This window comes from Lissotriton helveticus, chromosome 3_1 (assembly GCF_964261635.1).
Source record: "Lissotriton helveticus chromosome 3_1, aLisHel1.1, whole genome shotgun sequence".
In the NCBI taxonomy this organism is placed as follows: domain Eukaryota; kingdom Metazoa; phylum Chordata; class Amphibia; order Caudata; family Salamandridae; genus Lissotriton; species Lissotriton helveticus.
The window spans coordinates 577,115,283-577,140,571 of NC_136061.1; the positions used below are offsets into that span (position 1 = coordinate 577,115,283).

The 25,289-nt window shown below is 44.8% G+C and overlaps 1 protein-coding gene across 7 annotated transcripts in view; it reads left to right on the top strand.

The window, feature by feature from the left end:
- The window catches only part of LOC144822716 (ADP-ribosylhydrolase ARH1-like), a 506,468-nt gene extending 491,288 nt beyond the window's left edge, over positions 1-15,180 (top strand). For all 7 annotated transcript variants that reach the window (XM_078680542.1, XM_078680539.1, XM_078680543.1 and 4 more), the window contains one exon: positions 8,023-15,180. In XM_078680542.1, coding sequence (XP_078536668.1) covers positions 8,023-8,410 — 388 coding nt within the window. In that variant the 3' untranslated portion in view covers positions 8,411-15,180. The remainder of the gene's footprint in view (positions 1-8,022) is intronic.
- Positions 15,181-25,289: the final 10,109 nt, after the last annotated feature.

The following is a 25,289-nucleotide window of genomic DNA, read 5'->3' on the forward strand; positions in this document are numbered from 1 at the left end:
AATGGATCAGTTTACCTCCCCTCCTTGGCACCTCCTACTGTTGATCATGGGTAAATTCAATTTAGTTTAAGGGATTTGCAATCATCATGGGGAGCACTTTTATCATTTACTCCAGGCACGTTCACAAAAGCTGAAATTTTAAGAATTCACATAGGCTAATATTTCAAGAATTCGCCAGACTATGACTGAGTAATAAAACATGCATCCACCCCTACAATATAGCAGATTTAAACAATACATGCAATACAACATGAACAATAATGATATTTAGAAATTGCGCAAAAAATCTAGAATCTGGAATTAATAAAAATACTGCAAGAGGTTTGGCCCATAGTAACATAACACAATAATGTAAGAGTAAAAGTACAAAGTACAATGAGCTAAAGCAAGAAATAATAATTGAATCATCACATAGAGCAACTGGGAAAGAACTGCAAGTAGGGGGCATGGTCACATAAAGAATACAAGTACTACACTGAATAACAAGACTAGAATACAAGAATGTAGCAAAACAGTAAGAAATATGGAAAGTCACAAAAAACAGCACAGTTGTATGCCACTGACAGAGAAACCTAGAAAGTAACCATTTCACAATATGATAGTAATATACAAAAAAAAGTGTAAGGCACACATTGTTGTACAACTCCTCATAAGAGGTATATAAGTTCTAAATACTTTACAAATCATATTGCATGCATGCGTTAATTTGATCTACAACTAATTGCCTAGAGCAAGTGACCAATTGGGAGTAGAATCCCCCCCGCTGCCTCCCCTCTAATGTATAGGCATAGGCATAGGCATTTATATAGCGCACTACTTACCCGTAGGGTCCCAAGGCGCTTCGACCGCTGCGAAACCCTTCCTGGCTTCCCTGAGAGATGGTCCCTTAATGGGTATCTCCAGGGTGAGACCAGGCATCCCCGGCGGTCTGGTGGGGCCGTCAGTGAAGATGAGGCAAGCTAATGCCCAGAGTTGCCGAGTGTGAACGCTGATCAGAGTGGGCACCGAGGCGAGAGAATTATCGAGTCCGCTGACCCTGGTCCAGAAACCTGCCGCGCCGGGAATCGAACCCTGGTCCCGGGCCGTCCTCTGCTCTCGGGTCTGCCGCCTCTAACCAGTGAGCCACACTACTTCACTGGTAGTACGGGAATACTAGAGAACTTTGTACCCCTTAGGGCTGACTCTGTCTGTGAAATGCTGAAGACCACCAAATCAGTGTCCCCTTTAGACATAGTGCCAGCCAAGATCTCTACAATTTTAGGCCAATCAGCTCGCCCCTACCATATGCTCTTTTTTAAACCATTCTATGAGCTCAGGTAGGCTTCCACTAGACTGGAAGGCCGCACAGGTTATTCCCATTTGTAAGAAGGTCAATCTTCCTTACCGGTTGAATTACCACCCTATCTCGCTTGTCCCCCTGATAAGCAAACTTCTGGAAGGACACATTAATAAACTTATGGTGCACTTAGAACCCAACAGGCTCCTGAATTCTTCCCAATCCAGCCAGTGGAGTAGCTAGGCCTTGTGCTGCCCGTGTCAGTCCCTGCTATTCCCGCCTGCGGTGGCTGAATGTAAGAGCAGGGAGAGGCCGCCACCCCGAAAACGTGTGCTGCCCGGGGTGGACCGCCCCCCTTTGCTAGGCCACTGAATCCCAGCTTTAGAGCCATGCATGGCACAGAAACTGTTCTCTTAGCATTAACACACTATATCAGAAGCTCCCAGGATGCAAATCTGCCAGCTCTGTTAGTGCTGCTTGATTTATCGGCAGCTTTCAACAAGGTTTCCCATCATAGACTGCTCCAGAGATTAGAAGAGATAGGTATTCAAAGTGTTGCCCTACAATAGTTTGTGAGTTTTCTAACTCATCGAACCCAGACCATCGGGCCTCAGGGCTCTTGTCAGAGCCCCACATTGTTTAACATCTATTTTTTTTGTAAACTGATTTTTTATTAATTGGTAATAAAGCAATCAGTAGCATTACAGAGTTAAGTCTGTACTTACAGTTCGATTCCAATGAACAGCCGTCTACATCTATACATCCACACACACACATTGTTTAACATCTATGCGGCCCCTCTTGACAAAAACCTTCAGAACGCCCCTTTCTTATGCGGATGATTCCCAACTTATCATCTTCTTCAATAAAGACCTACATACTACCAAAGCACGCTTGTACGAAAGCCATCTCTGCTTGGATGACTAGGAACTTTCTCCAGCTGAATACGAGCAAGACAGAGATTATGCTCTTTGGTAAAGCCTATTTGCTTTGGTCCCCGGATTGATGGGCAGTTGACTTGGGTGTAGCACCTACCCCCAAGTCATCAGTTAAAAATATGGGCGTTCGCCTAGACCAGTCTCTCGCTATGAAAGATCATGTAGTTGCTACCACTGGCACCTGATTTCATATGATGAGTTTGTTGCGCAGAATCTTCCCTTTACTCCAACTTTCAGTGTGGAAACCCCTAGTACAGGCACCAGGGCTCAGCTGCCTGAACTTCTGTAATGCACTATTGGCCGCCACTAGTGAGTCTCTACTAAACAAAATCCAAGTTGTCCAAAACACCGCGGCTCGCCTCATTTAGAATATGCTGGCCAGAACTGCTGCTCTTCCCCTCTTGTGCACATACACAAGAGAATTACATTCGCGATCTATTGCATAGTGCACAATTCGTTGAACGGCAGAGAACCCAGATATCTGAGAGAGAAATTCGTACCTGCCAAGCAAATCTTTGCGGTCCAGTGTGAAGTCTCTTCTCACTATGCCCTGCATTAGGAAAACATGCTCTGTGGGGAAATCTTTCTTTTATCTGGCCCTCTTATATCGGAATCAGCAACCCTCCCATCTGCAGAAGTGTATGGACCACTTTCAGTCTAGAAAGCTTCTCAAAATTGAACTTTTCAGATACTAATGCTGCTTCCCTATGGCGCCCTGCTGTGCTGAGATACACCTTCCAGGGTGAATCATGCACATTATAAATTATATTAACATAACTATTGTAATGAAAGATGATGCGTAGTCTGGGTCTTGTAGATACTTATGTATATTTATTCTTAAATTACAGGAAGATGGTAAGTTCATTAAGTGCCTCTTAAGTTGTTATAAATGCCCCAGTAGTTGCCCCACCAGGAGCAGCCTCCTGGCTGCTCAGCCATCCAGATCAACTGACACTCCTCTCATACAAACCCACTCCAACATTCTACATGACCTCATCACTAGCTGAGCAGGTAGGCAGAGAACTATTGAAAGGAGAGTGCAGCAGGTAAAAGGAAGACTACAACAATAACATAACAACATTACTGTATCAAGGTAGATAATATTGGCCTACAAAAATGTTGCATCCTCCACATCTCCTCCCACTACATCAGAGTAAATATGTATTTACTATGCTTAACTCCATATAGTTATTAGTATAGTCACAGCAAGCTGAAGAGGTAATAGAAGGTATCAGTCGAGGAGTACAGAAGGTCAGAGAAGGAAGTAACATTGGAAGCAATCAAGGTCGTGGGAAGGAAACTAAATGTAAGGTATTGAAGACAATGTATAGAGAAAGTGTTGAACTTGGCCCTTTTTGGCTAAAGTTCCCTAAAGTTTCTGCTTTCTCCCCAGACCCTCTGACATGGTGTTGCCAACTTAGATGGTTTGGGCACTTTGCCACTGCTGATCAGTGTCAAAGTGCAGGTGCTCCCTGTATAAAGTGTAATGATAATTGGTTGTCCATGACTGGTATGTTTGCCTTACTAGTAAAGTCTCAAGTAAAGTGCATTATGTGTGCTAGGGCTAGTAAAGCAAATGCTATTAGTGGGACTGCAGCACTAATTGTGCCACCCACACAATTAGCCTTAAAGAGAGAACTCAGGCCTGCCACTGTAGTGCCTGCACGCAGTTTGGTAAACTGCCATGTTATCCTGACAAGTGCACCCACTCTCCAGGCCTTACGCTTTCTATGTACATCAGACACCCCTGAGATAGCTCCAGGATACCCCCATGGGCAGGGTGCAGTGTATGTGAAAGGTAGGACATGTACTAAGGTGTGTACCATGTCCTAACATCGAAATACTCTCCATTTCGTTTTTCACTGTTGAATGGCCATCTTGCCCATAGGACAGAATGGGGAAGGCTGTGTAATATGTTTCCAACCTATCTTCCCAAAGGCTTAAGATGGAGAGGTGAAGTTTAGTGTGCCTGAACTCACAATTTAATAACACATCTTTTTGTGAAGGTAGTTTTTGAATTGCGTGTTTAGAAACCACTCTTTTAGAAGTGGCTGGGTTTTTGTGTTTTAACATTTCTGTGTGTCTCTGCCAGGTTGTGGATTGACTGTCTGAATTTGAATTTGATAGGCTCTGGAGAATGTCTTGACCCAGGGGAGGAGGAGAGACAGCAACAGGCTGACCTGCATCTGGATTGTAGGGAGGAGGAGTAGCCCCTGGAGGTGAAGATGCCTGGGTTGCTGCCATAAAACAATGGCTCCATCTCCTGCTGAGGGATTAAGGACCCAGACCCCCACTATCAAAGGCAGAAGGTGGTATTGACATGGAGACACCCAGAACTGGTTTGGACAGATGTTCGTGCCCCGCTGAACACAAAGACTTCAAAGACATTTAGAGGTATAACTATGAGAGCCAAAACCCCTGGACTTTGGAATGGAACTGTTCAAGACTGTAAAGGATTGAACCTACTTCGAACCTCTGCCAAGGAAGAAACAACTGAATAGACTGAAGGAAAGGACTGACCCTTGCTGTGTGTTCTGGGGCTGGCCTGCGGTTTGCTGCTTTAACCAAGGAGAGGCTAAAGGGACTTTGATGTGTGCTGTGTCACCCTGCTTGAAAGGACGTTGCTGTGCTGTGTCCTGAAGTAACTTAACCCCAAGGGCCAGAGGAGAGCGGGCTCCCTGTTGTGGAAACTCAGGAACACAAAAGTTTCCAGAAGTGTCTCAGCGACGCTGTTGTGTGTGCTTTGTGCTGCCTGAGACCTTCGTAAGAATTGCCCTGTGATCATGGGCACCTGGAGTCCAAGCGAGTCTCTGCGACGCTGTGTGCGTGTGCTTTGTGCAGCCTGAGACCTTTGTGAGGATTGCCCTGTGATTGTGCACACCCGAAGTTCAAGTGTGTCTCTGCGACGCTGTGTGCATGTGCTTTTTGCAACCTGAGACCTTCATAAGAATTGCCCTGCGATCGTGGACACTTGCAGGCCAAGCGAGTCTCAGCGACGCTATGTGCGTGTGCTTTTTGCAGCCTGAGACCTTCATAAGAACTGCCATGTGATCGTGTGCACCTGGAACTCAAGTGAGTCTCCACGAGGCTGTGTGCATGTGCTTCGTGTAGCCTGAGACCTTTGTGAGGATTGCCCTGGGACCGCGCACACCCGATGCTCAAGAGAGTCTTAGCGACGCTGTGTGCGTGAGCCCTGTTGCAGCATGAGATCTTCATTATCGCCATCAGCCCAGACCGGCATCTCCAAGGGAGCTGTGCCACCGGCCCGAGTCTGCCATTGCCAGAAGCAGGACTGTGAAAAAAACCCCATCAGGAAAGGACCCGAGTCAACCAAGTCGCATAGGAGGCCCAAGTCGCGAGGAGAGCAAGCTCGCACCCCCCCCCCCCCCCCCACCCAGGTAATGTGTGTCGCCGCCTGGGGCGGGGTGCGGGCTCGGAGAGAGATGCTCTCGGGCTCTCCCGTTCTTGCAGCAAGAGCCTCTGCTCAAGCTCGTATCGCGGCCCATACTTGCCAAGGAGGGCAGGACCGGTGCCGGAGTGTGGAACTTCACTTTGGTTTTCACCATACCCGTGTTGGGGGCATATGTTGGCGGAAACTGACCGCAAGTCAGCACGAGAGTCGGAGAGACCGTCTAAAGCTCAGTGATCGAACTGCCTGATTGTTGCCTTGCACATTGCATTGTGTTTGCATAATGAACTGCTTGATTGTTGCGTTGCGCATTGCATTAGTTTGCATAACGAACTGCCCGATTGTTGCATTAAGCAATTGCATTATTGTTGCATAACGAACTACCTGATTGTTGCATTGTGCATTGCAATATTTTGGCATTACGAACTGCTGGATTGTTGCATAACAAACTGCATTATTTTTACATTGCAAAGTGCCTGATTCTTGCATTACGAACCGCATAGCATTGCATTAGGACTGCATTGGATTATCTAGAATTGCTCATTAATACCGCCAGAACCTACAAGGGCTGGCTGAGCTAATAACTAGCCAGGAGGAATATTACAAATACGCATATGTTGGAAACTTATCGTGTGGTTGCATAGTATATCTTTTTATATAAACATATACTTGTTTTTCAATGAAACTTGTGTCCTTTTGTGGTGTCATCATTGGGTCACGGTGAGCGTGGTTGCAAATACTTTACACATGTGCCTTGAAGATAAGCATGGCTGCTCGTACCAAGCTACCAAGGGGGTGAGCAGAGGCTATCTGAGAAGGCGTCCTTCCTTTTCCTGACGTGGGAGCGAGAGTTCTTACTTGGCCTAGGGTACCTACCGCAGCCAACAGAAAGTAAGAGCAATCCTAAATTAGTAGAAGGGCTGTGACATCCAGGAGAGACGGTATCAGTATGTACCAAACTGTGGAGAAGCAACAGTTAGTACTCGGATGTTCAAGGAATAGAGGTCCACCGCCTCTACCAAAATTCAATTGGATCTTGCCTGGGATTACCATGTGATGCAGTAGTTGAGATCTTTTTGTGATGCAATATAGTGATCCTGTACCAACCACCACAGAAGTACAACAGTAAACAGTAAAAATGGGGCTGGATAAACTCTGTCATAAATAATAGACAGATAGCTCATAAAAATTTGATAGGAACACGCTGAAAGCAATTGAGAGAGAGAGCGCAAAAGAAAACATAATAGAGCACATGAAATGGAGTTTAAGGATACGCAAGAGTAATCAGAAGCACATAACAAGACATAACCAAAACAAGAGAATTTTTCAAAAGAAAAATAAATGAGTAACAGAATTGTCAGAAATCGAGGACTAGAGGAAGATACAACCATAAGAAAATCATGCAGCGAATAGAGTAGGTTATTGATAACACGAAAAGAAAGTTGGAAGCAGCACATATTGGGTATTAAATAAAAGTACTAGAGCAAACAAAGATTGTACGAAATGAAACAAGAAAGCAAGCATAGAGAATGGTCTTGGTAATCATGTAAATAAATACTTAACACCCCATTCTGCATAGCTCATATACTCTATTACAGGACTGCCTTTAGTTCCTTTTGGATGGTGTGTTCAGCTGTTGAAAAACAAGTTTACAGTATTCAACATAAAGCATACAGTACTAGAAATAGTAACAACGGACACCACAGAGACACGGTAATAAATAACAGTGCAAAGCTCAACGAAATAGCAAGAATAGAAAAACAGCATTAAGAATAGCATATCAAATAGAGAACTCTAAAAGAAAGTAAAAAAGTGGACTTAGAGCATTAGAGCAGGTAAATAGTTTAGAAGTAAATCGAGAATTGCAGCAATATCCAGAAGTAAAATAATTAAAAGAAAACATAAAGCACACTGGATTAGTACAAATACTAGTGCTCATAAAAGTAGAACAGGATACAAAGAATGCAGAAATAGAATCATGAATCGCAAATGAAACATGCAGAATGAGGCAAGAAAAGCATGAATAAAGTACACAGTAACAGAACGCAATCAATAATGCCACGGGTAACTAAAAAATAAGTGTATGGATTTAATGTAAGAACAAAAATTGGTATTGAATGCAGAAATTAGGACTGTAAAATAGTGTACATACATAAAACATGCAATAGGAGACACTAGACAGTACCCTGAAAGCATCTGAACCCTCAAGTGAAGCACATATAAATTAAGTAAACACATACCATACCTCTTCTTTTTTTTTTTTTTTTAACAAATAAGGCCAAACATCAACTTGAGCTACAATCAATAAGGTTTCGAATACATTATTATGAATTTACAAAATAACTTACACTGACCACGACTGAGGCTAACATTTGCACCTTTATTTTTTCTCTTCACAGGTCATACTTTGAAAATCAGTGGCAAGACTACCTGAGGAAGAGAGATCTCCTTGATGGCACGAGGCCTGCTGTGTTCCCAGAGGCCTACGGTGTTGCAGAGCGAGACGATTTCTACAAGTCGGTCAGCTACAGCGGCTGGGGCGGGAGCAGCGGCCATGATGCCCCCATGATCGCATACGACGCCATTCTAGGTGCGGGCGATTCTTGGAAAGAGCTCGCAGACCGTGCATTTTTCCATGGTGGTGATAGTGACTCCACAGCTGCCATTGCTGCCTGCTGGTGGGGAGCCATGTATGGCTTCAAAGGAGTGAACCCCGCCAATTACAAGAATCTGGAATATCGGAAGAGGCTGCAAGCAATGGGACTGGCTTTGTATAAGCTCTGTTAAGAAGAGGATGGCATGAGGCAGAACAATGATTTCTAACATGTGCTAAATGCCTGTTCTTAGAATGGACAATATCTAAACAACCTGGGGCCTTTTTAAGACTGATTGCTTGCAAATCTGCTGCTCATTATCATTTTCTTTGCTAATTTTCCATAATAATGTTTACTTAAGTAAACTCACTGATTTTAATATTTTATTTTTGTGTTCTTAAAAAATTATATTTTAGGAGTGTGACACGTCTTCCCATTCTACTGCTTTCCACCAGCCAAATTTGTGTGCAAAAGGCATGTACAACTATTCCTCGACCGCAAGAGCGAGCTGACTATCAAGGGATAGCATGGATAAGCCTGTCACCAAGAAATTATGCTCTGAATCAGGTTGCGACAACAAAGGGTACTCTGCGACAAGGCCCGGCTGCACAAAATGGCGACTGGCACGGACGGAGAGTCCCAGAATTGGAAGAAGTTCATAGACCAGACTGCTGCCTCTGCAGGTGCTAACATAGCCTGAGGACCTGCTCCAGCCATAGTGCTCAGCCCAACCGGCACCCCCTGAAGAGAGTCGCAGTGGACCGGGGGCCAGGAGCAATAGGAGTGCGGGCGGCATGGGGAAAGTTGGCACACCCGGATGCTGAATTGATGCCCTGACTGAAGACGCGGGACCACCAGCCTCCTCCTCCCCTCAACCCCTTAGGGACAGACTCCGGAGTTGAAGGTAGTGGTGGATTTCCCACTTGCGGTGGACAGCTGATGACCAGAGAAGGGCCTTCTTGGTGGGTGTGCGGAGAGAGGGACTGTGCCGCTTGTGGTGGAGTGGAGAGCATACTGGAGAAGCGAGGGACCCTCTGGCTCACAGTATGTTAGAGGTGGACTTGGAGACTGGGCCCCACTAGGCCACATACCATGCCATTAGCCTGCCAGGTTGAAGCAAGAGGAAATGGTGGCAATCTTCAAGGATTGGTAGGACAGCGCTGAGTGAGGTGAGCCCGCATCACCCATACCATATGCACAGGACTAGTGTGGGAGCTTCCTGGGCCTGCCACACAACACACAATTTATGCGTACTGGATGGGCTTGCTGCACCTGTGGGGCGCTCCAGACAACCAAGATTTATAGGAGCTTCTGGATGTTTGCTGCAGGCCCCCAGACGCAGCCACGTGTGTATATTGCCAGTGGTCGAACAGGGCATGATTTGAGGGCCACGGCGTGCCCATACTTTATCAATTCCATACTTTATTCAGAAAGGAGGATTTCCCCTTTCTCTCCATTCGTCCGGTGTACATTAGTTTACACCTAGCCAACCTATTGTCCCTTCTCCTCGGTAGGAACTGCATACTCACCTTATTGGTTTACTTTTGAGCATATATGCTGGACCTATATAAAAGCCCTCAGTCCCCCTCTTTGGTTACAGTGTTTGCACTGGGCACCCCCGTGGGACTACTCTCTCTAGGTTACCAGGAAAGAAAACATTTCTGATCCTTGCCCAACCCACTATCTGGTACTTCCAAGACTGTTGCACCAACTGAACTTCCCATACGACCCCCGTCCCTGACATTTCATCAGGATGGAAGAACATCAGGGGCTCAGTTTTGGTGATATGGTAGCTGAGATTCTTAGAATACCCTCCATCCTGCGAACTGATGGTGGCACAGCTTCTGGTTTTCAATCAGAAGACTGGTCTTGACTCACCGCTTTGAAACAGGAATGGCTTAAGATCACCTTACATGGTGCCATGATGACGGAATATTTACGGGCTAACATAGTCCCCAATGGACTCATAGTAAGTATCTTCGCTCACCTGTTCCTAGAAGACGCCGTATTCAAAAAGGAGTGGTCCCTAGTAGCATGGACATGCACTAGGGGCTGGCTCATTCTTATCATCAACACAGCTAAAAGGATTGCTGACACCTTACTGGTCAGGATCCAGATAGCAGAAGGAGCACTGAAAACCACATTAGCAGAGAGTACTTAATGAAGCAGAAGATTTCAAAACTCCAAAAGGGCATACAAAATTCGTTAAAGAAAAAGTAAATCCTTACCTGACAGCAGACCCCCTCCAACCCCCCAATGTATGGCAATTCATCAGATGAAGGTTCTAACACAGTCAGACGAGGCTCCTCAATGAGCAGTGATTCTAGCACTGGCAGCTGGGGTAGCAGAAACTCCGGACGGAATACATGTCCGCACTACTCAAACTTTACTATGCCACCTTACCAGGGACCTCCCTTTTGGCAGTTTCCAATGTACTCACAAGGCCACCCACAATTCTTCCCACCTGGCAACAACTCCCCTTTTTGAGACAGAGGCTGGGGAAGAGGAAGAGGGTGAAGAAGGGGCGACCAAAAGAGAGTATAATGGCAGGAGCAACCGACACATTCAGTGGAAACACGGAGCCAAACAAAGAAAAGAAATTAGTGGTCAATGTCTCACCCAGGGTACTTACTGATCCTGAACAAAGGGTCTTACAAAATAGTTTGGGATACGTCCCTACCCCTAAAACCAACAGATTTCGCGACTCAAAGCATTCTTTCATGAGGAACCTATACCCCCTGACAATAACTCTGGACTGCACAACCAGTCCACCTTCACACCTAACAACAGTATGGTACCCCATAAACTACTCACCTTTGAACAAGCTGTACTGAAGGATGTAGTTGAAGGTACTGCATCTGACTCCTTTGACAATCTGTTCACAATTGAATTGAGGGCCATTAAGTCCCTGGCTGATCACCAGAGCATTACCATCAAACAGGCTGACAAGGGTGGGGCTGTAGTGATCATGTCCACCACGGACTATGACATTGAATGTCACAGACAACTTAACAACCGAAAGTATTACACTCCCATTAATGTGAATCCCACCACTCTCCTCTCCACAATCATCTCAACCATAGTACACACCAAGGTGCCCTACTTCTACACATTACCTAAAATCCACAGGGGCACCACACCTGTCCTGGGTAGACCTATCGTCTCAGGATCGGGTCTCTTCTTGAACCCCACTCAAGGTTCTGCGATAATTTTTTACAACCACTTGTCAGAAAGACCCGTCCTTTCTTCTGGACACCACTGATGTCCTTTGACTCATTGAGGAGGTCCAACATCCAGAGGAAATACATTTGTTGGTTACCCTGGATGTTGAGGCACTTTAGACGAACATCGTTCAACGTGCCACCCTGGACGTAATAGAAGATGCTCTGGGTAAAACTTACTGGGAGTCACCTACACCGTGACTTCTGGAGTGTGCCACGTTAGCCCTCACGGATAATTTCTTCGAATACAACAAGCAACTTTACCATCAGACCCAGGGTACTTCCATGGGCAGCACCTTTGCTCCCAGTGTGGCATGCCTGTCCATGGCGGCGCTTGTAGAGAGAATGACCTTCAACGCCTCCAATCCTTTCTATAACAACTTGACATTATAGAAACAATTCATTGATGATATCTTGATCCTCTGGAAGGGCGATATATCCACATGTAATGAATTCTGCGAATGGGTCAATACACTAAACCCCTACCTGAAGTTCGCCAGTACCATCTTGGAGAGCGAGATCCCCTTCCTCGATCTTAGCATCAGACTCCACAATGGGCAACTCAGTACTACATTGTACAGGAAACTAACTGAGAGTAACAGTCTTCTACTGTTTAGTAGTCGCCACCCAAAGGCCCTCAGAGAAAATGTACCCTTTGGACAATTTCTCTGAACCAGGAGGAACTGCAGCTCCTTGGTGGATTTCAAACCAGAGGCAGCAATCCTCACTAACAATCTGTACAAAAGATGATATCCCAAATGAAATCTTGCACTCTCTATGAAAAGGGCCAGAAACAACAACTATGATGCCTTACTAGAGATTCAACATAGGGAACCAGGGGACGCTCTATCTTGTGTCACCACATACACCCCAGATTCCAACAGGATAAGAAAGATCATCGGGAAACATTGGGGCATCCTAAACACAGGGACACATCAATTGCCTACCTCCAGGTTTGCCTTCAAACAAACTAATACCCTTAAAGATCTATTGATACATACCAGACCTAAGGCACTGAACATTAATCCACAAAGACCTCTTTGGAACCTACTTCCGGTAACAGGACATTACCTATGTGGCTTTTGTGTGGTCTGTCCCCTAACTAAACCCACCAAGGAGATAGTGTTTTCTGATACGTTTAAGCAGCAGCTGAGAAAGCACACCAATTGTAACGTTGCTAACTGTATTTATATGATCACCTGCCCCTGTGGTCTCTGCTACATTGGCATGACCACCAAAACTGTTAAGACTCACAACACTGAGCACTGCAGCAACATTAGGTGCCACAGAACCAATACCAGAATGTGTGCACATTTTGAACAACCCCATCATCTACTAAACACTTTACACTGGGTCATTCTAGAAGCACGTCCCAAAATGAACAAAACAACCCTGTTCAGGATTGAACAGGGATGGGTCCATCGTCTGGCCACAGACAAAGAGGTTCTCAACTAGTACATCCCTTGGAGTACAATTAATAGATGGCAAGTCATTTATAAACATCCTAGGTAGCACATACATGTTAGTACTATCACCAGTCTTGCCTTAGATAGACTCTAAATTGATCATTACACTGTATGACACATCAACAAACATGGAACCCCTTGTGAACCATCGTATTTTTGGCAATAGCGAATTATTCACCATTGCCCCCCACTACACCAAAATTATTGCAGCGCCCTGTGTACAATCAGAGTGAGAATACACTGCGTGACACTCTGGCATTATGAATGTTTTTTTCCCTTCTTTTACCATTCCACCCCTGGTAATAGCCAAATTATTCCCCATTGTCTCCTTATACACCACTAACATTATACCTGTTGGGCAGGGGTGTATCCTGATCACTGACAACCTCTGACACCCCCTCGCGTTCTGGGCTTTAATGACTTAGATTCACAGGCCACTGACCTTATTTCAGTTGATTGGCTACATTATCCCTCCGTCGTTGGACACTCATCCACCCCCATGGTGTATTGCTATCTCTTACAGCGCGCGATCTGCCTCTCTTGCAGGACTATTGCCTGCTGATACTAGACTTACCGAAATGTCTGCCCCTTTTTTCAAAACATTGTCCACAATGGGTTTTGCCATTCTGGACGTAACCTGAGCACGTGACTTGCCACTCCCCTCAACCGAGAGGGCTACCAGGCGGAGCATGACCCAACGAGGTCGGGCTCTAGAGCATTAACCCTGTGCCTCTGTGTCACCACACCCCTCCACTTCTCGCAGCTGTGAGCTTAACTGCACCTCGAGAGTTCAGCAGTTGCCTCCTGGTCCCGGCAGTGTTTGGGGTAGGTCCACCGACTGTTCTGCGGTGAACACACATAAGTACTAACTTTGGGGCATGCTTTGGTTCATTTGATGTCCACATCTTTCCTGGATTGTGTGTGCCTATTGTAAGATGAGACAACAGCTACACGAGTGTGTACTACGTTGGGATGGGAAGGGTGGTGTCATAGGCAATCAGACGTTGCGGCTACCCCGACCCCACCAGACTGAGATAATGAATGCCTCACTTAGGCTTTTCTTGCCTCATTGCTGGAAAGGGGGAGACCGTGTTATGTCTGTTGTGCCCTAGGTGCCCATGACATACTGACGGGGTTCCTCTGTGATCCCTGTATTGGACTCTCAATACAACCTGACTACCACATCGCTGGTTGGGTATGTGGTATTCGCTACTCCGTAATCTTAACCCCTTACCCATTTGACCTCTTTTAGGACACTACATTTCTGAGTGTCTTTTCATGACGGGAGTCGATGATCTGAGCCAGCAACCCAAGTAGGGTGAGTCGGTGTTTCTTCCAGCTACCACAGGAGGACGGGCTCCTTAACACCTGTTTTTAAATCTTTATGACACATTTTCTATCGCCGTTTTCATGCATGAGCGGTTTTTGACACTTCATATGCATGGTACATACCTTAGTTTTCTAGTGGACTAATACGATGTCCACCTCCACCTAATCAATATGCTTTGTTTTCTTAGGTTGGCTGAACCGATTTACAGGTACCACACGCAGGGTGCTGTTTGTGGTTTATCTGTTTTTACCCATTTAGACAACCACAAGTAGTGTAGATCACATTGTTAGCTTTGCTCCTGAAGAATTGCCGTCTACTTTGACATGAGGGCAAGAAACATGTTGACCACCAGATAATGCGCAATATACTGTAACACTGAGACAGGGTTGCGCCATATCCTTTTTAATCAGGATAGGAGCCTGGTTCATTAAAATTGTTTTGAGTGGACTACGATTTCCACACATAGTCTATTGACCCACCTCTCACACATCTATACTTTTTCAGGCCCCTCACACCCACTGCACCAATACGGCATGGAATAAAAGATCTCTGCCAAAGAGCCCCTCATAGGGTGCCCCTCAGGTATTGCAGTGCCGACCTGTCAAGGAGCACGCCCTATGATGATGCAGGACACATAGCTGGCTGGGTGTGTGAGGGCTCTTATTTCGAAAGGAGGAATTCACCTTTTCCCTCCCTTCGTCCGGTGTACATTAGTTTACACCTAGCCTTCTCCTCGGTAGGAACTGCATACTCATCTTGTTGGATTACTTTTGGGCATTTATGCTGGAGCTATATAAAAGCCCACAGTCCCCCTCTTTGGTTACACTAACTAATATGTGCATCAGAAAAAAACCACCTGTGGCATGATACTGCGTGAATTTATTCAATGAACTAATACATGAATTGTCTCTAAAACATAAAAAAACACATACATATAAGATCTAAAGTACTTGTCTGAAATTGTGTTTTTTAAGCGTTAAACTGTTTTTCTAGACTGTTGGCTTACTAAAGTGAACAAAGGACATCAAAATAAAATTTTCCTTAGCCCATGCATGCCCAAGACCAAAACAAATTTTGTACAGTTTTAAGGTGAGCCAGGCACAATTCCGACTTTATCAATGATGATGCAACCTGGCGACGTCAGAATCCAATTGCAAAACATTTTATCCCAAAAACAATGTACTGTGACTATATATAATGACTTGTGGTGCTTGCCACATCCGTCAATACACAGGGAAGTCCAACATTAGCCAAGAAGGAAGTGATAAAGGATCCACACACACACACACACACACTTCTTTTCCATTTTCTCTTAATTATTTACACAAATTTTTCGTTTCACCATAATGGAAAAGACAAAAGGAGAAACATTGCTATTGATGTGCAACGAAAGGCAAGCCCATTTTGCTTTGGTTGTTGTTCTCGACATAATCACTCGCTTCCCTCCAGTTCATGTCTTTTTGATTTTTATTGCTTATTTTCCACACTGTGTACAAGCGTCACCCAGAAGAGAAGTCCGCTCTCCACAATGGGCCCGCCTGCACCATCAATGCTACATTTATTCATGGCTCAACACAGGAGAGGGAGAAGACTGATAATACTTAAAAGATGTCACTATGAACAGACCGCAGAAAGTCCCTCCAGAGGCTTTTAAAATGCTTTATGGAACCAAGAGGGAACCAGCCAAACAAAAACATTCCTGATAGGAAGTGCTTGTGGAGCGCCGTATCATATTACTGTGTGAGTGGCTGCAATGCCTCATGTGCTTGTTCCACGAAGACTTGGCTGAACAGCACTCCAAAGAAAATAAAAAAGCAAACAGTGGCACGGGATAGGTGGAGGCGGGCATGCAGCGACATGGAGGGGACAGGCAAGGACCGATGGGAGAGTAAAAATGAACACGCTCATGGTGAGTGTTTGCTTTTAAGACAAAATACCATTTTACAAAGGAACAAAAGGGAACCTTCCAAAAGCAACAAAAACGAGAATGCTCCGCAAATGAAAAGGGAAGCTTTGCCAAACACGCGCATGAAACTAAGAAAAAAATAGTGTCCCAAGAAAATCGGATAAACATCAAAGTGAAAAGATACCAGTAGTTAGGCTCCGCTTTGTGAGGGCAAACAAATGACTAGAAGGAGGGACAAAGAGGAAAGATTAACCACTATTAAGCAAGCCTTTTAAAGCACAATCGAACTAACAAATAAAAAGTCAATTGGCGGGGCTGTAAGTCCATAAACAGTATAAAACATGTCTCAATGAGACAGCACAATCGCTGCCTTGACCTAAAAAAGACGGCAATGTTAGGGACATTCTGATCTGGTATAGATGTGCCCAGCCATCAGATCGAGGGACAGCACAGCTTCAATAACCAACCACAGAGAATAGCCCCTGACTTAAACATTAATGCAATCCCTATTTTGCGCTCTCAGGGCAGACATAATAAGCTATGAAGCAGGACTTGACAAAGGAACTGAGAGAGGTCAAGCAGGACCTGCCAAATATTGGCACCAGGGTCTTGGCCAGAGATACGAGAGAAGGTTAGATATAGATTCTAAGGCAGGATGTCCTGATATTAAAAGACCAACACAAAGATCTTCAGGCCTAAGCAGAGGATTTTGAGAACCACTCCATGAGACAAAGCATCCGCATTAAAGGAGTCCCTCCTAATGCAGATGACCAGAATCTCACACATAGTGTCCAAAATCTCTTCTTCCACATCCTAGCCAGATAGTGAAGAAGACATTGAAATTGACAGAGTACACAGGTTCAGCCATAGAAGCGCACCAGAGTGCTGGATAGACTGGCACGTGTCAACCACTTAACCATGAAAGAGGATATCCTCAAAGTCACCTGGGATAAAGGGGCTGTAGAGTTTCAAGGACACAGTTTTAGGGAGTTTAAACCTGTGACTGACTTTCTCCGCGAACAAAGTGTGGGAGTTGATCTTTTTTTCCTCATATTAAATGAATTAGAAATGTAGCTTACGCTAACATAAACTGTATTTACACTGTCTTCCATCTTGCATTGACGTCACAATACATCACGTGATAACTTCTCCTGTTGCTTCTTGTTCTGAATAAAGAATTTAGAGTTTTTCACTAGTAAAGAGAAAGTGTTCCTGGAAACCTTTCCCCGCACTGTACCTAACAAAGGACATCCTAAATGTCTCAGGCTGTTATCCTCCAATATATCAACTAGCATGCTCGAATAACCTGTGAGCACGATTGAAATCCAATGTAGTACTACCACGAGAGAATCCTCAAATGTATTTTGCAGTTAAATGTTTTATCTTGCTTGTTACTCATTGGTCCATAACCTTAAAAACCATGTACTTGTAAAGAATATATGATAGTCTTTGGCTAAGGTTCTATAAAAGGACGTGTAATTTTCTATACCCCTAAAATCCTTATTCCTCACTTTTAGAAAGCAAATCTATGCCAAATTTCATATAGAACCGTACTGAGTTCTTTATATTTATGATTTGAGCACTTTGCTTCTAAACTTACTGATGGCATATTTCATGTATTTTGCCTGTTACAACTTTATATAAAATTTCAAACAACAAACTTTATCTGTCATTCTAATGAGAATGTTTCAGCATTTAATATTGGAATTGATCAAAATGTCATTAGTGATGGGTCCAATTGAGGAGCCCCAAAGTCTGTATCCGAACTACACTGCTTCCTGTCCTAGACGTTGACCTGCCTTTTCAGTATGATCATTTAGGACAAGTTTGCATGCTGACAAAGGCGTTAAATATGGCTGGGGCCAGCCCTTCAGGCTTATCTCCACTTGGCAAGATCACTTTCAACACCTTTAATCCCTCACAGAGGCATACTCCTTGTTAGGCCTAGAGATTGAGGGTGTATCCTTGCACACACAATGGAGCCAGGGATCTCCCTGCCATCTGCACCCACGATGGAGAGAAGTGGCGCGGTTGCCCAAGATGCTGAAATTGGACTCTTCAGTGACAGTCCAGGAGCGAAAAGCAGTTCTAGACAGCCTGCAGTGACAGGAGGAAGTCTGAGAAACATGATTGATATTCTTTTCCTAACCTAAGCCTTCCCCCATTGCTGAAAGAAATGGGTCTCTGGAGCTGTGCAATTAGCAAGTCCATTGGGAGCCATGGAGTGTTGGGAATGGCAATCACTTATTACAGTTGATTTTTGACGTCACAATGACTATTGCCAGCGTCTTAGGGGAACGGCAGGTCAGGTCACGGAGCAAAATTAAAGCAGCTCTTTAAGGAGCAAAACTAAATTTTGCCTTTGCCTTTCTTTTTTTCTGCTCTTCTTTTCTAGCTTTATAGAGACAAGCAGAAATTAGATATTTATGGCAAAAAGTTTTTGCACTGCTTTTATTGATTACTAGCTCACCCGTCGCGTGTTGCTGCGATCTCCGAAGAAAGGAAATTCAAGGAAACTCGTTATAACATTCAATATACATTGTGTCATTTTTATTGAAACTTATTCATTTTAATATGGAAAACATTTCAAAGTGTCGTTTTAATTCTATTTATTTATTCGAGTGCTTGTGGATACACGATTTTTTTGTTTTTCCCTCTGGTGCGTACATCAGTATTCGAAAGATTATGAGGGCCCTGGGGGGCCGATATTTAAAAGAATTTATGCCAGAAACCTTCGCGGAAGTGTACTCAACAACTTCCCAAAGTTTCATGGCGATCGGATGAATGGTGTTTTAATTCTGTTTATTTATTCGAGTGCTTGTGGATACACGATTTGTTGTTTTTCCGTCTGGTGCATACATCAGTATTCGAAAGATTATGAGGGCCCTGGGGGGCCGATATTTAAAAGAATTTATGCCAGAAACCTTCGCGGGAGTGTACTTAACAACTTCCCAAAGTTTCATGGTGATCGGCTGAATCGTGTAGTAATGCATAAAGGACAAACAGACAGACTGACATACTTTCGTTTTTATATATATAGATAGAGTCTTTCTGGATGTTCTTACTCATTCTGAGCTGCTATGCATTTTTTTAAAAACATATTTGTATTAAAGTGATTCTAATATTTTTTGCAACAAATATCTAGGCTTTTTTGTTGTGTTGAACCCCTTCCATGCACAGGACGGCCAGAAACCGTCCTGCGCCATGGAGCTTGTGTGTGCAGGTCGACTCCAATTTCCTTTCCCCCTCCCCAAATTCCTTTCCCCCTCCCCCAATTTCCTTCCCCCCCCCCCCCCCCCTCCCCAACAGCCTCGGGAGCTGGGGAAGAGCGTCATTTCATAAAAACTAAAACTATAAGGAGCCGATTGGCTAATTTCAGTTTCACTTTCTACATGCCCAGGGGGCAACCTCAGCCCCCTGAGCACCTAGAAAGTCAGTAGAGGTATCATCGGAAAGGGGAGAATCCCCCCTTTCCTATGATACCCCTCACTAGTGGATCCCTGCTTGAGGGTGATCCCCGAGCAGGGATCCACCCACTTGACACCAGGGAGGGGGAGAGGCCCCTTGGACAAGGGCTTTTGGTACCCCCAATTATCTTTGGGGCAATTCAGTCTTTCTGCTCCCACAAGACACCAGGAAAGTATCTGTTTTTTATACATAGAGGTGGGGGCTGCCCAAAATGGTCATACCAATGCCCCCACCCCTCAAAAAATATTTACCACAGCCTTACTGCATTCCCCGGGAGTCAGATGGGGGCAATAGTCCCTAATCTGCCCTCCTGGGTGTGTGGGGGGCGGGGGAAAGCACACTAGGCACCAGGGATTTTCTTTTTATACGTAGGGATGGGGGCTGCCGAGAATGGACATGCTAATGCCCCTACTACCAAAAAAGGCTTTTTGCCCCCCCCAGAAGGCAGGTCGGGGCAATAGCCCCACCTGCCACCCGCAGGGGGGCAGAAAGCCCACTAGGCACCAGGGATATGTTTATGAGCATGCCAGTGAGAAGCCCCGGAGGCAAGGGTGGTCCCTTTTTTTTAGGCACACATTTTGGCTGTTTCAGTAATATTTTTATTTGATCTGCACCCAAGCGGGGGCAGAAACCACTAGAAACCAGTGTGTGTGTGTGTAAACTGGTGTTTGGCTGACGGTCTGTGTTTACTGAACTTTGGCTGGCATTTTGCTCCCGGTGTGTGTGAATTGGCGCTTGCCTGGTTAATGGTGTGGATTGGATGTATGACATTACAACGCATGCTTTTACATCGCATGCTTTTACAACGCATACCATTACAACGCATAGTGCTTTTAGGCGCTGAATAGTGAATTATTTAATTTACTATTCCAACTCCAGTCCCCGTGGATAGTAGGGAAGGTGTTGGATAGTACATTAAACATATTCCCTATCCTAGAGCGCCCCCCAGCGCAATGCGTTGTAATGGTTTGCGATGTAAAAGTTGCGTTGTAAAGGCACTGCGTGGTAAAAGTTGCGTTGTAAAGGTTGTTTACCGTGTGGATTGACTCGCGCTTGATGACATTGTGTGTAGATTGGCGCTTGCCTGGTGGTGTGCGTGGAGTGGCACTTGGCTGGCGGTGTATGTGGACTGGGGCTTGGCTGGGTGTGTGCATGGATGGTGCTTGGCTGTGGGTATGGACTGGCCGTAGGAGGCACCGGACGCTTACCCGGTGGGTAGATGGGGTGGGAGCTGGTTTTCTGGCCGTTGGGGCAATTTTGCCACTGGGGGCCAGTTTAGAAGCAGTGCTGAAATATCGGGTTCCAGTAACAAAAGCGGGAGTGGTGCTATTTACTAGCACGTCCCCCCTCCTCCCAGGGCTGGTCAAGCAGTAATCTGTCCAGGGCTGGTTTCTGTACCCAGTCCGGCCCTGCTTGGCTGGTGGTGTGCAGGAATGGCGCTTAGCTGGAGGAGTGCATGGGTTGTGCTTAGATGGCTGTGTGCGAGAATATTGCTTGGCTGACTGTGAACATTGATATCATTTGGCTGGTGGTGTACATGGATTGCGCTTGGCTGGCCATGTGTGTGGATAGCACTTGGCTGGGGGTGTGTGTGATGGCACTTGGCTCGCCCTGTGCATGGATAGGACTTGGCTGGTGATGTGTGTGGATGGTGGTATGTGTACAGACTTGGCTGGCAGTGTGGCTTGCATGGATCCCCCCAGCGTTTTTTTACCCAGAATCCCCCGCAAACCTCAAATGTACTTGCAAAGCCACATTTTCCTCACATTTCTGTGTGGGTAAGTTGTAGGATCACCACGCAGGCACACATTTCCTACTACCCAGCGTTCCCTTTGGTCTCCCGAGAAAAATGATACCCCACTTGTGTGGGTGCCCAAAGTAGCATCAGCCTAAAATCATATAAACAAACTCCCTTTTGAACCCGCTTTGGGCCCCCCTGAATCTCTACACATTTTTGTCCTAGGCACTTGGCCCATCCACACAAGTAAGGTATCATTATTATCGGGAGACTGAAGGCAACGCTGAGTGGTAGCTAATGTGTGCAGTGCAGTGATCCCACAACTTTCCCAATACAGTGTGACTTTTTATCTAAATTTGAGGTTTGCAGTGAATTCTTGGAAGGAAAATATTGGGGATCAACACAAGCCACACACCTCCCTCGACTCCCACGGGTGTCTAGTTTTCAGAAATGTCTTGGTTTTTTAGGTTTCCCATGATGTCTACAAACCCAGGATCAAAAAATCAGGTGCCCACCTATCTATCACAAACCAACCTGTTTTTTTAAGGGGGACACCTGCGTTTTGGTCCCGGGCTCAGCGGCCATCTAAGGAAACCTACCAAAGCCACACATTTCTAAAAACTAGACACCCGGGGGAGTCCAGGGAGGTATGGTTTGCATGAACCCACAGACGTTTTCGTACCCAGAATCCCATGCAAACCTCAAATTTAGCTGGAAAAAAAATATTTTTGTGGGGGAAAGTTGTGGGGTCACTGGGCTGACACAAATTTCCTACCCCTCAGCGTTTGGCCAGATCTCCCGATAAAAATGCTACCTCACTTGTGTGGGTGGGCCAAGTACCCGTGACAAACAAGGGCCCAAAACGTATTTTGGAGACATCAAAATTGCCTATCACAAAACGACCTGGTTTTGCAAAGGGGGGGCACCTGGGTTTTAGGCCCCATGCTCAGCGTTCATCTATCGAAATTTAACAAACCCCACATTTCTGAGAACTAGACACCCTGGGGGTTTAGGGAGGTATGGCTTGCGTGGATCCCCCAACATTTTCCTACCCAGAATGCCCTGTAAACCTCAAATGTAGATGGAAAACCCCACTTTTTCCACACATTTTGTGTCCGCTCACTGTGCAGGCACAAATGTCCTACCACCCATCGTTCCCCTCGCCCTCCCTAGTAAAATGATACCTCACTTGTGTGGGTGGGCCAAGGTCCTGTGACTGGGAAGGGCCAAACACTTAGGAATTAGGGTATAGCATAGCGAATTTTCTAAGCACTACATTTTATAGAAAATACAGTTTTAGCCGATTCTGCATTGGAAAGCCACACAAGTGTGGTATAATTTCCATCTGGAGACCAAGGGGAACGCTGGGTGGTAGGACATTTCTGCCGGCACGGTGATACCATACAAAATGTGTGGAAAAAGTGGGGGGTTTTCAGCTAAATTTGAGGTATACAGGGGATTCTGGATAGGAAAATGTTTGGGGACCACGCTAGCCATACCTCCCTGGACTCCCCAGGGTGTCTTGTTTTCAGAAATGTGTGGGTTTGGTAGGTTTCCCTAGATGGCATCCGAGCCCTGGCCAAAAATCCAGGTGCCCCCCTTGCAAAACCAGGTAGTTTTGTGACTGGTAATTTTGATGTCTCCAAAATATGTTTTGGGCCCTTGCCTGTCGTGGGTACTTGGCCCACCCACACAAGTATGGTACCATTTTTATCGGGAGACTCTGTAGAATACGGGGTGGGTGGAAGTTTGTGGATCCACACAGATTCCAGAACTTTCCATCACAGAAATGTGAGGAAAATGTGTTTTTTGACAAAGGTTGAGGTTTGCAATGGATTTTGGGTAACAGAACCTGGAGAGAGCCACACAAGTCAGCTCATCCGGGATTCCCTTGGGTGTCTAGTTCGAAAAATGTATAGGTTTGTTAGGTTTCCATTGGTTCTAGAAGAGCTAGGGTTCAAAACCCACAGCTAGCTACTTGGAGAAAAAAAGGGTCAGTTTTCACTGTAAAAATGTGGTGTATCCATGTCGCGTTTTGGCCCGTTTCCTATCGCGGGCACCAGGTTGCTGTTAGTTAGTTAGGTAGTTAGCACAACTGTTAGTTTCTATTAAAAAAAACCTTGAAGGATCAACACAGTGACCTCTTGCTGAATTCTGAATGTTGTCTACTTTTCAAAAAAAGGTAAGTTTTCACTGTAAAAATATGATGCATCCACGTTGCGTTTTGGCTTGTTTCCTGTTGTGGGCCCTAACCCACCTAGATAAGTGGGTTACCATTTTTATCGGGCCACTTTGAGGAATGTGGGGTGTGTGGAATTTTGTGGATCCACGCAGATTCCAGAACTTTCCATCACCAAAATGTGAGGAAAATGTGTTTTCTTTGACACATTTGAGGTTTGCAAGGGATTCTGGGTAACAGAACCTGGAGAGAGCAACACAAGTCACCCCATCCTGGATTCCCCAGGGTGTTTACTTTTCAGAAATGTATAGATTTGCTAGGTTTCCCTAGGTGTCGGCAGAGCTAGGGTTCAAAATTCACAGCTAGCCACTTGGAGAAAAAAGGGTCAGTTTTCACTGCAAAAATGTGGTGTATCCATTTTATGTTTTGGCCCTTTTCCTGTCGCGGGCACTAGGCCGCTGTTAGTTAGGTAATTAGTACAACTATTAGTTTCTATAAAAAAATCCTTGAAGGATCAACACAGTGACTTCTTGCTGAATTCAGAATGTTGTCTACTTTTCAGAAATGTATAGCTTTCCGGGATCCATTATTGCTTTTACACCCATTTCTACCACTAAATGGAAGGAGGTTAAAAGCACAAAAAGTAGCAAAAATAAGCTATGTCCCTGTAAAATGCCAAAACTGTGTACAAAATGTTAGTTTTCTGACAAAATCTGTCTGTCCCTGAAAGCTGGGAAGATGGTGATTTTAGCACCAAAAACCCTTTGTTGATACCATTTGCAGGGGAAAAAGCAGACTCTTTCATCTGCAGCACTTTTTCCCCATTTAAAAAAAAAAAAGATGTTGCTGTATTTTGGCTAATTTCTGGGTCCCCTCCAGGCCAATCCACAAAGTTAAGGAGTCAGCTCACAGCATCAGCCTGGAAATCTAAACAAAACAGCTCACACGAACGCCTCAGATAGATCTAACACCAACCACAAAGATAGAACTCTCCCTCAACACCCGCAACAGAATCTATCACTAATAATGATACCCTCATGTTAATCAGTTCAGGCTTATTCTTGTAAAAAAATCTGGGAAATCTTTCCTCCTATTGGTCTATAAGCATAGGGTGTTAAGTCACACCACTTCGGTCACTCATTCCTTCCAAACGTCCATTGTTTTAGTTTCATGCTGTTATCACCGTCCTTCAGCAAACAAAATCAAATCTTCTCCTTCCTCAACACAAGCATATTCGAACAAACATAGAAACATTTCTCCAGCTAAGTTATCCACAAGAAAACATTTTTCCTTGGACTATAGGAAATACTACTGATACAATGAACACGTAGAAACCATTAGCAAGAAAGAACACAATAGGTGTCTATAAAGTAAAAAACTTTTTTTCTGCATTTTTACATTTTAAAGCAAAATCAACCCTAAATCAGTGTTTAGGCCTTCTTGTAAAGCGTGCAGTTTGCTCTAGGAGAAAAAAAATATTTTGGTTATTCGCTCAGAATAAAAGCTCAGTTTCATAATTTTCATTTCAATCTTTCATTAGTAGAATAAAAATAATAATTTTAAACTATTATTCTGTGTAGTTAATATGGCTTAGTTACATTGATAAACAATACATACATTGTTCTGTATTTGCTCATGGTACAGGAATCGTTTGTGGCCTACTTAAGCACAGTGTCATTTTCCCGCACCTTTCTTATTTCTTTTTCGCAAACCATATGTTAATAATTTTTCGATTAATCTCAAACTTTAAAACAAGTTGGTTCA